The sequence below is a fragment of the Lotus japonicus genome, chromosome 3, assembly GCF_012489685.1.
Source record: "Lotus japonicus ecotype B-129 chromosome 3, LjGifu_v1.2".
NCBI lineage: Eukaryota > Viridiplantae > Streptophyta > Magnoliopsida > Fabales > Fabaceae > Lotus > Lotus japonicus.
Genome location: NC_080043.1, coordinates 9029898 through 9045040, shown reverse-complemented (window position 1 = coordinate 9045040; position 15143 = coordinate 9029898). Strand labels below are relative to the sequence as shown.

Below are 15143 nucleotides of genomic sequence, written 5' to 3'. Positions count from 1 at the left end.
TGAGCCAAGCATAGAGGAGTACAAGTAATGATAGAAATATAGAGAATTATACTGTAAAAAAATATATAGAGAATTAGTGATATACTCTTTGTTACAACAATGTTATACTTTATGTTTTGAATCTTGGTTAAAAACTAAACATCTTCTACTCAAAAAATAATAGTAAGAAGCAAATTAACAACTATTGAAAAGTGTTATAACTTGATGTAATGCTCATCAATTTGAAGTTTCTAAAATAAAAGATACTCGAGTATATAAAATGTTTTTTTTTTTTGCTTCATCAGAAAGGGAGTATATAAAATGTTTTACCCACTATAAAATGTTTTTTGGTACAATATAATATACTTATAGTTATATATAATAAATGACTTACGATTCAAAAGAAAAATAAATACTGTACTTTAGAAAAACTGTTGGGCAATGATTAAGATAGGAGAATATTCCCAAAATTAAATCTATAAAAAAGGGTCACTTTCAGGCTCTGACTCTTAAGAGAAGGTATGCTGTTGGCAGCCTACAGCGGACTGTGAGTGGGACTCCAATGTCATCGCACGCCTGCACGCGGCTTGGTCCTACATATAATATAATTGACTCATGTATCGAACTTGTTCTAGTTTAAATTTCGTTTTTCTTCTTAGTTCCAAGTCTGGCTTCCAATAAACATTCAATCTATACAAAACCATGTCATAAAATTTGGCTTAACTAAAGGTGGACAATATAAGCTTCTGAACTCAAACAATGTTCTCTGTCATATCTAGACGTACATTTCCATTACCTCTACATGCATGCTTGGGCCTGCAGTTGCCATTGAGCAACCAGCTGCTTCCTGATCAACAGAGCTTCCACTAAACAGCTGTGAAGAATACGTCCCGCTTTTTGTGCGGTTTAAATTTCGTTTTACGGTTCCAGAGTTTTATTATTATTTTTCTACAAAAATGGTAGTGCATAATATCGAGATGTTAGTGGCATGTCAAGAGATGAGGAGACTATGAAGCACGGACACCTCCTACATATGCCGTGTTCCGGTGTCGGACACCGACACCCGTACGACACCCATACGACACATGTCAGACACTTCCTCACCGTGTCTGATTAAAAAAGTATTTTTTTACGGCTCGGCCACCTGAGCCGACGCCTCTTCTTGGCTGGACACCTCTAAAACACTTGTATTTTTAAAAAAACATATAAGAGTGAATCATGAAAGAAATTGCTAATTTATCACTTGAAGAACCAAAGTCAAAGGCATTTTCAATGATGATGATCAATAAAAGAGTGAAAACCAATATATAAATTAGTTCTTTTTGTAGACAATTTGTCTTTTTACAAAGAAAACATCAAAAAAAGTTTCCGAAACTTTATGATAAGAGTTTCATAAAAAGATACCAAGATATATATATATATATATAGGAGAATGCTAACTTACTCCCACTTGATTTTGTAAAGGAGTAAGTTAGCACTCAACACCTTTTCCTTTTCACAAAAAGCTCCAACATTTTCTTCTTAAAAGTAGTTACAATTTAGGGCATTAATGTAATTTCAAATTCATTGTATTTTAAAATTAATAATTTCTCTCTCTTCATTTATCACTTTTTTTTTCCTTTTTCTCTTTCTTCTCCTTTACCTTCTCGGCTTCTTCTTTCATTTATTTGGAAAAAGGCTAAATAGCACTTTTGGTCCCCCACGTTTCAAAAATGTGCAATCTTAATCCCCCACGTTTAAAAATAGCATAATGGTACCTCAACGTTTAGCTCCGTTAGCAGTTTTGGTCCCTCAGCTAATTTGCCGTTAGAAACTTAACGTTTTTGTTTGACATGGCATTTTTTTTCTGATGTGGCATTCAGACATAACATGTGAGGATCACGTGAGTCTTATCCTAACCTAATCCATTCCCAATTGCAACTTGGTTCCAAATCGCGACGGTGACGACCAAATCGAGAGGAACGAAGCCCGGCGGTCGTGAAGGAACTGCGATTGCGAGTGTGAGAAGACGGTTTCTGGGTAAGAAGGTCATCGGTGGTGAGAAGGTGGTCCGAAGGCAAAATCGAGAGGAAGGAAATGGCGACCGACAAAAAAGGTGTGTCGAAGAAGACCCCTCGAAGGCCAAAGAAGAAAACTCCGACAAAAGAGACGGTGGTCCCAGAGACGGTGGTCCCAGAGACGGTGGTCCCAGAGAAGATGGTCCCAGAGAAAACTCCGTTTTCAAAATTGGACTTTTGGCTCAATGGAGATTTGCCCGCAAACTATGTTTCCAGGTATATATTTTATCCTTTTCTCTATCTTGTGAGTCATGGTTGTTGAAGGATTTAAGTGCATTGATGTATATTATTTAAGTAGGTGCCTTTCCTAGTCAGATTCTCTATCCTTTTCTCTGCTTTGTGCTTGCATGTGGTCCACGAGATTCCCTCTTCCACTAAAGTTTACAAAGTTTATTGTATTCTATTGTATTGTCTCTTCTGCAGGCCTACTGCTCCCCATAAGATAACCGTGAGTGTGTATCATGGGGGTGAATTGACATTTGACCCAACTATGCCCTATCCAAGTGGGCTTTGCGAAGTCTGGCATCCGTATGATGTGGATCTCATTTCATCCATTGAATTGGGTAAGATTGTAAAATACCTGGGATATGCCAGGTTCAAATGTTTGTGGTATAGGCATGTTCAAAGTGATGGCTCTGTCAGCTTTAGTCCACTTTCCAATGATGAAGAGGTTAGACAATTCATTGAAGATGTTAAAGATATAGCTGAAGTTGATCTATATGTTGAACACATAGTGGAAGAGGCAGATATTGTTCCTCTAATTGCTTACAAGAGTGCTGAAGATACTCCTGATGTGTTGCAAGTTGATTCTGATAGTGATGATGAGGTATTGCAAGACAAAGAAACTGAGGCTGTTCAAGTGAAGGAAGCTGAGTCTCAGGCAGTACATGACAAGCTTCCTGAGGTTGTTCAAGATTTTGATGCTGAGGTAATTCAAGAGAAGGAGACTGAGACAGTCAAAGAGGCTGAGTTAGTGCAAGACAAGGAGGCTGAGGTAATGAAATTATGAATGAAATTTTTGTCTAAGTTGAAATAAAGTTAATATAATCTTTAACTTGTCATGAAAAAATAGCTTGATCCTGTGTTAATGTTTATGATAATCCTCAGGTTCTTCAATCTGAAAGGGGATAGGTGCCGAGGTAGTGCAAGACAAAGAGGCTGAGATTATTCAAGACAAGGAGGCCGAGGTAAGGAAATTATGAGACAATTTATGAATTAAATTATGTTTAAGTTGTTTATGTAAGTTATGTAAATTAAATTATGATGAACAGGTTGATGTTGTGGAAAAAGACAAGGGGGTAGATAAGGGAAAAAGAAAGTCCAGTCAGGTTGTTCTCAGTGATGAAGATGATAATTCTGATGCTGAATTTGATCCAGATGATGAAGACACACCCTCTGATTTTTCAATGGATGACAGTGATTATGAAGAAGATTGGGATTGGCTCTGCGTGCTTCCTAAAGAGTCTCTGTTGAATATACCTGAGGCCACTCCAGATCCAACTTTTGCAGAAGATTCTACTGAGCCATATACACAAGCTGTGAATGAGTCAAGTAACCAGGAGCCCAGTACATATGAGAACTTTCAAGATGAGGATGGTGATTCTGAGGACTTAGAAAGTCCATCAGAAAGTGATGATGAAGGAAAAGGTTCAAGGAAATATCCTAAGTTCAAGCCTACTGCAGATGAGGAGTTTGTCCACCTTGAGTTAGGTATGACTTTCAACAACAAAGATCAGTTTACAGATGCTGTCAAGGATTTTGCAATTCAAACGAAGAAGAATCTGACAATAACAAAAAATGATAAAAAGAGGGTGGTGGTTAAATGTGTTGATGAGTGTCCATTCTACATGAGAGCAAGCAAGACTCCCTCAAGGCCTACATGGCAAATTGTAAGCTTCTGTAACAACCATAATTGCTGCAGGCTAGCCACTAACAGGCAGGCAACGACATTTTGGCTTGCTAAGAAATTTATGCAAATTCTGAGACACACACCAGATCTGAAAGTGAGGGGCTTGATAGAGGAGGCAAGGCTCAGGTGGGGCATTGTGATAGGGAGGTTCAAGGCTTACAGGGCAAAGGTGAAAAGTCTGGAGATGTTGCATGGTGCAAGTATGGAGCAATACAGTCATCTGAGGCAGTATGCTGCTGAATTGCTGAGAAGCAATCCTGGGTCCACAGTCGTTATAAAATCAGCAGTGGGAGTACATGGGCCAGTCTTTGAGAGGATCTATGTCTGCTTTGAAGCTACTAAGACTGCATTTGCCAAGCATTGTAGACCCTTAATTGGGTTGGATGGCTGCTTCCTTAAGGGACTGTATGGTGGTCAACTTCTCACAGCTGTAGGCAAAGATGGAAACAACCAAATGTTTCCAATAGCATTTGCAGTAGTGGAAGCTGAAACTAAGGATTCCTGGACTTGGTTCTTGAACATTCTTCTACATGATCTGAATAGTGTTAAACCTCAAAATTGGGCATTCATCTCTGACCAACAAAAAGTATTTGGTTCTTTACCTCTAGTCTCATTTAAATTTAGCCTTTAGTTTTATTGTGTGGTTTGTTGATTAACTTTTTTTATTGTTAGGGATTGGTGCCTGCTATTGCTGAACTGGGTCCAGATACTGAACACAGATTGTGTGTCAGACACTTATACAGTAATTTCAGGAAGAGGTTCCCAGGAGAAGAGTTGAAGAATGCTTTATGGGCTGCTGCAAGGGCTAGCACAGAACCACAATGGAAAAATGCTATGGACAACATGAAAGAATTGAATCAAGATGCTTGGCTGGAAATGATGCATGTACCTCCTAAGATGTGGACAAGATCAGCTTATAGCACACACACACACTGTGATCTCCAGGTTAACAACATGTGTGAGGCATTTAATAGGACCATCCTGGAGCATAGAGACAAGCCTATTATTACTCTGCTTGAGGGGCTCAAATTTTACCTCACCAATCGCATTGTGAAGCAGAATGATCTAATGCTTAGGTGGAGAAATAGTCAGTTGTGTCCACTGATTCAGAAAAAGCTTGATGCAATAAAGGACTATTCAGAAGGCTGGAGACCTAACTGGAATGGTGACACTGTACATGGACTATTTGAAGTTGAGAGGGACAAGGATAAGTATGCTGTCAATGTTGCTCTCAGGTCATGTGCTTGTAGGAGATGGGACCTGACTGGGATTCCCTGTGTGCATGCTGTGGCTTGTATGTGGTATAATCACCATGTTCCAGAGAATTATGTGGACATGGCATACAGGTTAAGAACTATCAATTTTGTCTTAATTAATACTGCATTATGTTGATAAACAAAGTTAAGAACTAACAACTTGTTTGTATTTTTTTCAGAAGGCACACATTTCTGAATACCTACTCCCACATAATCCTCCCAAACAATGGGCCCAAATTATGGCCAGAAGTGGAAGCTGCACCTCTACATCCACCTTATGTGAGGAGGGCCCCGGGAAGGCCTAAAAAACAGAGGAACAAAGCAAATGATGAGCCTAGGAACCCTAATAGGCTGAGGAGGATTAGTTCCACTGTGAGATGTAGAAGGTGTGGAGAGCCTGGACACAACAAGAGAACCTGCAAAGGTAAAACTGCAGCTGATAGGACAATCCCAGTAGGAGGCAATCAGGTAATGAATTTAATTGTGCTTATCAATTAAATTTTGTTAAAGTTGTGAATTTACTTATGTGGATTGTATTTGATTACAGGCAAATACTCAAGTTCTTCAACCTGAACAAAGAAGGACTCAAGGTACGGGGACTAGAACTAGAGGTCAGAGGAGGAATGCTCAATCTGAACCAGGGGAATCTTCAGCTCAAGGTGCTGCAAATTATCAGCCTGCACCCACTCCTCCAGCAAATTTCCAGTCTCAACAAACTGCTGCTCCATCTTCTCAGCCTCAGCACATAGCTACTGCATATTCTCAACCTGCACCTACTGCGACAACATCCCAGCCAAATGCACCAAGGAGGAGAGGAAGAAAGAGGAATGCAGAAGCAATTAGTGGCACTCAGTAGTGTTTTGGATTGTGTGTTCAGATTAGTGTTTTGGATGGTCATGTAATGAACCTATTGTCCTGTAGATGGTGTTTTTATATATATGTTTTGGATGGTCATGTAATGAACCTATTGTCCTGTGGAAGGATTTATGTATCTTTCTGGTATAGACCAATTATGTAGTGTTTCTGGTTGTGTTTTTGGACCAACTTTGTTGAACAGTATATAGCATTGTTGGTGGCTGACTTTGATTATATATGACAAATGTTGGTGGCAGTTTATTAGTTTTTGAGGTCAAGTTATTTTTTGAGGTGAAGTTATTTTTTGGATACATTTAACCACAGACTTAATTGCATAACATTGATCTTAATAGAAACATATTGGCCAAACATATTTGATGAAATTTCATTTCTTGCATCAAATTGAAGTACATTAACTTTCTGCTTGGATTTTTTCCCATCTAACTGCAAGTACATTCACTTACAGGATACATGTTCTGCCCCCCTTACTTATCTAACCCCAAACTAGTATTTCTACTTCCTTACATAAGCTACCAACAACACAAGGATCACAAACATTGACATGAACAAAGAGGCAACTAGGATCCTCTCTTTCTTCTGCAGCTCTTCATTCTTCTTGGTTAAGACAACAATCAACTTCTTCTCCCTAGCATTACAATTGTCATCATCAGCATCATGCCATTGGAAGAAGTTGCATACCTTCTTACGATGCACCTGTAATTTTAAGTTAGTTATACAGATCAGGGAAGAAGAAATTAGTCACTGATTCAATAACCAATTAACCATACAAACCTCAAACAGCCCACAACCATAAAACCTCCTTCCACGATTGACCCCAGTCCATGTTGTCACCAATGGACTTTGAACACCACAATCACACAGCACTACTCGTCGCCTCGTCTCAGAACTAGTCGAGTTGGATGAAATATCGCGAAAGCCAGACAACCCATGATAACCTTCATTTCTTCTTTGCGATTCAGGTACCCTGCAACTCGAATCAGCTTCAAAATCCCTGAAATTAGGAGTGGCTGAAGATCCTCCCATGGTTAGGTTTCACGATTTTGGGATTTGGAGGAGAAGAAGAGAATTAGGGTTCGCGATTTTGGAATTTGGGGGAGAAGATGAGAATAGGGTTCGTGATTTTCAGATTTGGGGAAGGAGATAATCATGTGAGGGGCATGTGAGCTCATTAAAAACCGGTTCTCTCTCCTAGTCTTAATGCCACATCAGAAAAAAAATGCCATGTCAAACAAAAACGTTAAGTTTCTAACGGCAAATTAGCTGAGGGACCAAAACTGCTAACGGAGCTAAACGTTGAGGTACCATTATGCTATTTTTAAACGTGGGGGATTAAGATTGCACATTTTTGAAACGTGGGGGACCAAAAGTGCTATTTAGCCTTGGAAAAATTACTCACTCTCCTCAAACTAGTTATGTTGCTTACCAGAGAAAACAATCAAAACATCAATGGTGCTTGGCTAGTTGGCTTTATACATTTTCCTAATTTTGGATGACCACAAATGATGAATTTTATGAGAAGAAGATGGAGACACCATGGATGGAAAAAGAATCTATGGAAAAAATGAGAGTGATGTTGTGTGGGATGTTGTGTGGTTAGTGAATGGGTCTGAAACGTGGAGGAGTTTTTTTCATTAGATGAAATAGGAGGAGAACCGAAAAGAAAGTGGGAAGTGGGAGGAGAGAGAAAATAAATATTTTTTGGATCAAAAATATAAAAAAGAAAATTACATAACTACCCAGGATTTAATTGGCTTGAAAGAAAAGGGTGTTGGATTTTTTTGTCAAAAGGAAAAGGTGTTGAGTGCTAACTTACTCCTTCACAAAATTAAGTGGGAGTAAGTTAGCATTCCCCACACACATATATATATATATATATATATATATATATATATATGCGGTGTCCCCGTGTCTTGCTTTTTGAACTATAGCCGTGTCGCGGTACCGGTGTCGTGTCGTGTCCAGGTGTCCGTATCAGAGTCCGTGCTTCATAGGAAGAGACTCACTTCTTTGTAGAATCACTAGGGGATCAACCTGAGCATAGTTGTCTACCAATGGAACTTTAGCGGATGTAGAGAGATTTGATAGTATTGGCACCCAAAACCTTGCAAAACGCCCACTTTCAAAGTTGAAAAGACAACCTAGCTGAAGTATAAGGACTAACCGTTTGAGGAACTGTCGAGGGCATTGGATTAGTCGTTGGTACAACCATATATACAAGAAGATCGGTTTAAAACAATATTCCAAGCTGACTAGGAGAGATAGAGCACTACCAATCCAAGATCTTTGAGTGCTTGCAAGAAGCATAATGTGTGTTAGTTGCATGTTGTCATATCAGTTGCTGCAATTAGCCGAATTACTCCCTATAAACAGAGAGAATGTCATTTGTAAAACACACAACCCAAACAATCAATACAATCTACAAATTTCTCTTATATATTTTCCTTAGCCATTTACTTTTTTGCCTTTACTTTTTCAGCGCTTTACTTTATTTAAGCTTTTTCTTGCATTTAGCCTTTACTTTCAGCCTTGAAGTCTTTTATTTTTATCCATTTAGTTGTTCCCTTAATTTTATAGACTTATCTCGTCTTCAACCTCTCAATATATAACAATCATTAAACATGAATGTCAATGCGATCATATGACATTTCAGAGTTCAGTTTTGGCCAAACGTTAGACTCGTCTATTGGATGTACCCTGAGAAAGTAGACAGGACAATACCTTCGCCGAAAGGATTCAAGGTTGCTAAATTCACTAATTTTTTTGGGTGAAGAATATAAGTACACAATGGAGAACATAAGCCGATTTACGATCAATGTCGGGTGGTAAATCAGAATGAGTTCTATAAGCTGCAACCGTTCCCGTTATCTCTTCCAACGACAACCTTCAATCTGCTATTCCTCTTTACCTCCTAATTCGGTGTAAAATTGGGCAACTTTCCATGACAAGTTCTATAGCAAGGATTTTAGTTTCTTAAGTAGAAAGTGTTATCTGAATAAAAATAAAAGCAGCTAAGCTACAAGAAGGGAGAAACAGATATGCATGTGAGTTTTGATTAATAAACTGATTCATTTCCCTTTCAAAAGAAACACTAAGACGAGTGTCAAGGCAGCATTTGTTAAACAATCCTATAACCACATTAAAATTGTGGAGAATCCTCTAGAGACAATGCTAGCTAGTTTCAAGCCAAAGAGCTATACGAAACCATATAATTGCTGATAGTGTTACAGGAATATTTTCTATAGCGTCGATATAGTGTTCAGGTATTCAACTCTTCTTATATCCATATATTCTACGAAAGTCTCTGCCATAGCTGATGCTTGGAGCTCAAATTTGGCATTCTATATATGAAATTGTCAGAAATTTAAGAAATTCGTTAATTTTGATTTAATGTGGAAAGTTAAATCAATGTGGTTGATGATGTGGAATATGTGGAATGTCTTCTTTAGAAATTGCCATTTGACTTCCAAATTCCCTTGACTACTGTGTAGTTATTGTCAAAATGATCCTATCCTTGACCCCTGAATATTCAACTTGGGATTGCACGTAAACCATTCAACTATTTCATAATCAACATACGACTTCTGTTCATCACAAAAGAATCACTCGTTAGGAAGTGCGTGTAGTTTGACACTTGCTTCAATTTTTTTAGATTTTTTTGGTTTTTTTAATTTTATTTTAATTATTAAATTAAATTTATTTATCTTAACTGTTTATTTTCAAATATTTATCTACAAATTAAAAGAAAATAGCGATAGAATCGCCGATTGACACCTGCCGAACAAAGACCTAACCAATTGAGCAAACCAACAACCTCAAAATCAAAAGCCCACAAAAACCATAGAGCTGAGACCCACGGAAAACATTCAGTGTTTAGGCAAAAGCCTTCTGGTTCTCAAAATTGTATCCGTTGAGTGTTTTATCATATGTCAATTACATAAGCAAATACAGTATGATAGTATCTGTTAACACCTAAAAATCTTAACAACTACTTTGGGCAGTTGAAGAGCCCTCCGCCTCCCTCCTCATTATCAGACTATTCCGAAGAGCCCTCGCTACCTGTTGTTCTCCCAAAGCATTGGCAGATAGGAGACATATCACCCCCCAGTTCTTCAGTGATGCGAATGGTGTAAACACCACCATTAACATTAATTTTCTTGTATGCAGCAATCGGCTCTAGCTTTGACGTCCTTACTTGCACCCTTGCATAATCCAATCTGGTGAAAGATGATGTTGCCCTATCCAAAGACGTCAGAGAGCCCATTGGAGATACAAGGTGAGCCAGACACTCCTTAGTCCACATAGATAATGGAATACCGGAGCATCGTAGCCAAGTAACTCGATGATCCAGAGCCACCGAAGGGGACCAAGTGTAAACCACCTCGAAAATTTCATTAAATGAGGCCCCACATGTGGGTTTATTGGGTATTTCCACCACTGAGTCAACCCAGCCATTGTTTAATGAGGAAGGGAATAAAAAGCTAGCTTTAGCAAACTTGTTGGCCCACGAAAGGGAGGCCCAAACAAGTCGGAGCCCACACTTAGAGCTGGGTGCTGGGGCGGGTTTGGTTGGAGATCCAGGGACCTTGGAAGCAGAGAAAGACGCACGACAGGGTCAACAACAAGCTTCAAATCCTACGAGCATCAACCAGATTAGGGATTCTACCTCTCAAATCCCTAATCTTCAATCACCAGCGACAGGAGCAATACAAGTCATGTTACCCTTGGCTTCTTCTGGAAACGCCGACGCAGCAGTGGTTGGGATTGGGGACCCAACACACTCCTCAGTGCAGGAAGGGAAGAAGCAAGCTTCAATTGATGGGTCTTGGATCATTAAAGACGCGACCACTAGAAAGAAGGTGAGGCAGGCCTTCTATCCTCTTAGCTGCTCGTGTTCTGATTCGGCTGGGAGTCAGAGTAGTCGTCCAATATGGCTCAAGGACGTTGAAGCTGAAGCCAGGAACATTTGGAATGAAGGGAATAACCTGGGGATTACATTCCAGGGTAATGAAGACGACATCATCAGCAGGCTGGTTCATCTGGAACGAAGGGATGAGCAGGGTGCTAGCACTGCAATGGGTGCAGGGTCTTCAAGGGGTTCAGGTGGTGTATCATGAAGCTCCTAACATATAATGTGCGGGGTCTTGGCAGCATGGCCAAGAGACGTGTGATCAGAGAGCTGGTGACAAAGGAACAGGTTGAGTTAGTTTGCATTCAGGAAACGAAGCTGGAAGTCATGGATAGAGGGTTATGTGCGCAAATTTGGGGGGACTCAGATTTCAGTTGGCTTGCACAGCCAGCGGTGAACCGAGCAGGTGGCCTGTTATGTATCTGGAAGCACGATCTCTTCAAGGTATCTGCTAGTTTTTCTGTTAATGGTTTTCTGGGTTTGGTTGGTGCGTGGGGTAGTGATGATGTTAACTGTGTGATAGTTAATGTGTATTCATCCTGTAATTTGGAAGAGAAGAGGATTATGTGGGCAAGTTTGTTACAATGGAGAGGATTGAATCAATCTCTAGTTTGGTGCCTAGCTGGAGATTTTAACGCTGTTCGAGGCTTGGAAGAGAGGAGGGGAATCTCAACAGGTTCACAACATCACATGAGAGAAATTTCAGAGTTTAACAATTTCGTTACAGAGATGTCTTTGGTTGATATTCCATTGGCTGGGCGCAAATTCACGTGGTTAAGGCCCAATGGTCAGGCGCAAAGCAGAATTGATCGCTTCTTAGTCTCCCATGAATGGCTTCAGGTTTGGCCGAATTGTTCCCAGCTAGTCCTCAATCGGGACATTTCAGATCATTGTCCGCTGCTCTTGAGGTGCTTGGTGCAAGATTGGGGTCCAAAGCCTTTTAATGTGTTGAATTGTTGGTTTCAAGACCACCGCTTTCCGGCGTTTGTGAAACAGTCTTGGGAGGGAATCCATATTGATGGTTGGGGTGCTTTTGTGCTTAAACAAAAGCTAAAAGCTCTCAAATCAAATCTGAAGACGTGGAACCATGAGGTGTTTGGTGACCTGCGTAAACGGAGGAATGACGCGGTGCAGCGGATTAATGATTTAGATAAAAAAGAGGAAGAAGGGGGACTCTCAGTAGGTGAGATTGAGGAGCGGAAACAGCTCCTGCACGAGTTCTGGTCAGTTCTGAAGCTCCATGAATCACTTCTTTGTCAAAAAGCTCGTTCAAGATGGTTAAAGGAAGGGGATCAGAACTCCAAATTTTTTCACTCCATGATCAATTGGAGGCGGCGCTCTAATTCAGTGGTTGGCCTCATGGTTGATGGTGTGTGGGAGGAAACTCCGCTTAAGGTGAAGGAGGAGGTGACTGATTTTTTTAAAAAGAAATTTGCAGCAGATACCGGGGTTTGTTTAAGGCTGGATGGAGTCACTTTTAAATCAGCAACACCTGTAGACAATGTTTTTCTAACTAACCGGTTTGATGCCGTGGAGATCAAGGAAGCTGTGTGGGAATGCGGAGGAGACAAGAGCCCAGGTCCGGATGGATTCAATTTTAGATTTATACAGCGCTTTTGGAAGCTTTTAGAACCAGATTTCAAGCGAATGGTGGATGAATTTTGGCAGCGCGGGGTGTGGCCGAAGGGTAGCAACGCATCCTTTATTGCTTTAATCCCGAAGGTGGATGCTCCACAGAATCTGAATGACTTCCGCCCCATTTCTCTAATTGGCTGTATGTACAAGGTGATCTCAAAGCTACTTGCTATCAGGTTGAAGAAGGTTCTAGGTAAGCTAATTAGTGAGCAGCAGTTCGCTTTTTTAGGAGGTCGACAGATGCTGGACAGCGTTGTGGTGGTTAATGAGGCAATCAAGGCAGCGAAAAGAGCTAAGAAGCCGACCATTTGCTTCAAAGTTGATTACGAGAAGGCGTATGACTCCGTCAGATGGGATTTTCTGTTATATATGATGGGTCGCATGAATTTCTGCAGGAAGTGGATTAATTGGATCAAAAGTTGTCTATGTTCAGCTACTGTATCTGTTTTGGTGAACGGAAGCCCAGGAGAGGAATTTAATATGGAGAAAGGGTTGCGTCAAGGGGATCCGTTAGCTCCTTTTCTTTTCCTGATTGTAGCTGAAGGGCTTAACAGATTATTTTTCCAAGCAGTCAGTAATGGGAGCTATGCAGGTTTTAAGTTTGGAAAGTCTAATGCGTTGGAAGTTTCAATGCTGCAGTTTGCTGACGACACTGTGTTCTTGGGTGAAGCATCCATGAGGAATATTGCTACAGTAAAATGTGTGCTGAGGTGCTTCGAATTGGCATCAGGCCTGAAAGTAAATTTCCACAAAAGCAGATTAGCAGGGATAGCTGTAGATGGAAATAATTTAGCCCGGTTTGCTGCAGTGCTAAACTGTAAACTGATGACAATTCCTTTTGTTTACTTGGGTATCCCAGTTGGGGGGAAAACAAGAGGAGCACAGCTGTGGGAACCAGTAATTGCTAAAATCAGGAAAAAGTTGTCTAAATGGAAGCAAAGAACAGTGTCTTTTGGGGGAAGGATTTGCCTGATTCAGAGTGTGTTATCTGCCTTACCTCTGTTTTTCCTTTCGTTTTTCAAACTGCCGATAGGGGTTGGCAAAAACTGTGTGCGTCTAATGCGCAATTTCTTATGGGGAGGCTCTGAGAATGAAAATAAAATTGCTTGGGTGAAATGGGCGGACGTATGTAAGCCCAAAGAGCTTGGGGGTTTAGGGATCAAGGATCTTTTTGCATTTAACAAAGCCTTGCTTGGGAAATGGAGATGGCGGTATTTGACAGAACCTGATAGCCTTTGGAGGAGGGTAATTGAGGCACAATCTGATCACTATTCATGTGCTTCATCTTGGTGGAATGACATTATGTCCTTATGTCCGGAAGATGTTGATGGTTGGTTCGCTGCGGGTCTGAAAAAGCAGGTTGGGGAAGGGGATCAGACAAAGTTCTGGTCTGAGGATTGGCTTGGCTCAGGTATATTATCAGCAAGGTTTCGTCGACTGTATATTTTGTCAAAAAATAAATACAGCAGCATAAAGGAGCTTGGGTTTTGGGAGAGTGGTGTTTGGAAGTGGAGGTTTGAGTGGCGTCGATGCTTGAGAGGACGAGAATTATCTTGGTTGCAGGATCTGGAGGTAGCCATAAATTGCGGGAGGGTGATAGAAGGGAGGGGTGACAAGTGGGTGTGGGAGCCGGGAGATGGTGGGACTTATTCTGTTAACACAGCTTACACTTTTTTGCAGGTACATCTTTGGCCGGATCTGGCGTGTGACTTTACAACACTCTGGTCAGCTCCTACTCCTTCTAACGTGAGGGCCTTCGTGTGGCGGTTGGTGCTGGACCGGATTCAAACACGGGACAATCTAAGACGACGGCGGGTGCTCTTCAATCCGGAGGATCTGAGTTGTCCATTCTGTAATACGGTGGAGGAATGTAGCGCTCATTTATTCTTCACTTGCACCTTCTCCACGGGCGTATGGCAATCACTACATCACTGGTTGGGGATCTCTGTGGCCTTACCGGCTTCATCTGTGGCCAATTTTGCACAGTTCTCAAATATAGCAAGGAATAAAAATCAGCGTCTCGGGGAATTAGCTATCTGGATGGCTACTGTTTGGTCGCTTTGGCTTCAGCGGAATTCTATTATTTTCAGGAACAGTGAATTGGATCATAGCTATCTCCTTGATCTGATCCAATCTCGTTCTTGGCACTGGCTTAAAGCGAAGTTTTGCAACTTTACATACTCTCTTTTTGAGTGGAAATCTTGTCCTTTGGAGTGCATTTTTTCTCTGTAGGTTCGCTTCCATTTCAACTCCATTCCAACATGATGATACTGCAAGGGGTTCTTATTGCTGGTGTGGTACATATCTGCTAGTTGATTGGAAGGAAAGGTTTAGGATTTTTGCTGCTATATTGGCCTACTGTGCATATGAGGAGCTATGGCATGTGGATTATTGTCGAGTTTGCTGGCCATTATTGGTATTGTTTTGGTACTGTGTGGGTCTAATGGCTTTAGTAGCATTTACCAGGGAGGGATATAGCTTTGTTTAGTTTGTTGGGGGGTTTTGCTGGTTTCAAATTTTACCAG

At 40.8% G+C, this 15143-nt stretch overlaps 1 protein-coding gene across 1 annotated transcript; it reads right to left on the bottom strand.

The window, feature by feature from the left end:
- Positions 1-6569: 6569 nt before the first annotated feature.
- On the bottom strand, positions 6570-7100 carry LOC130743550 (uncharacterized). The gene is made up of 2 exons (XM_057595797.1): positions 6849-7100; positions 6570-6770 (listed from the first exon to the last, which is right to left on the bottom strand). Exons 1-2 carry the CDS (start codon positions 7098-7100, stop codon positions 6570-6572), a joined length of 453 nt encoding a protein of 150 aa, XP_057451780.1.
- Between the last annotated feature and the right edge of the window lie 8043 nt (positions 7101-15143).

Excerpts from the sequence above, each read along its gene's own strand:
- LOC130743550 (XM_057595797.1), bottom strand. The coding sequence starts at position 7,100 with ATGGGAGGATCTTCAGCCACTCCTAATTTCAGGGATTTTGAAGCTGAT. Across the intron at positions 6,771-6,848 it reads ATGGTTGTGGGCTGTTTGAG|GTGCATCGTAAGAAGGTATG; the intron begins GTTTGTATGGTT and ends TTAAAATTACAG.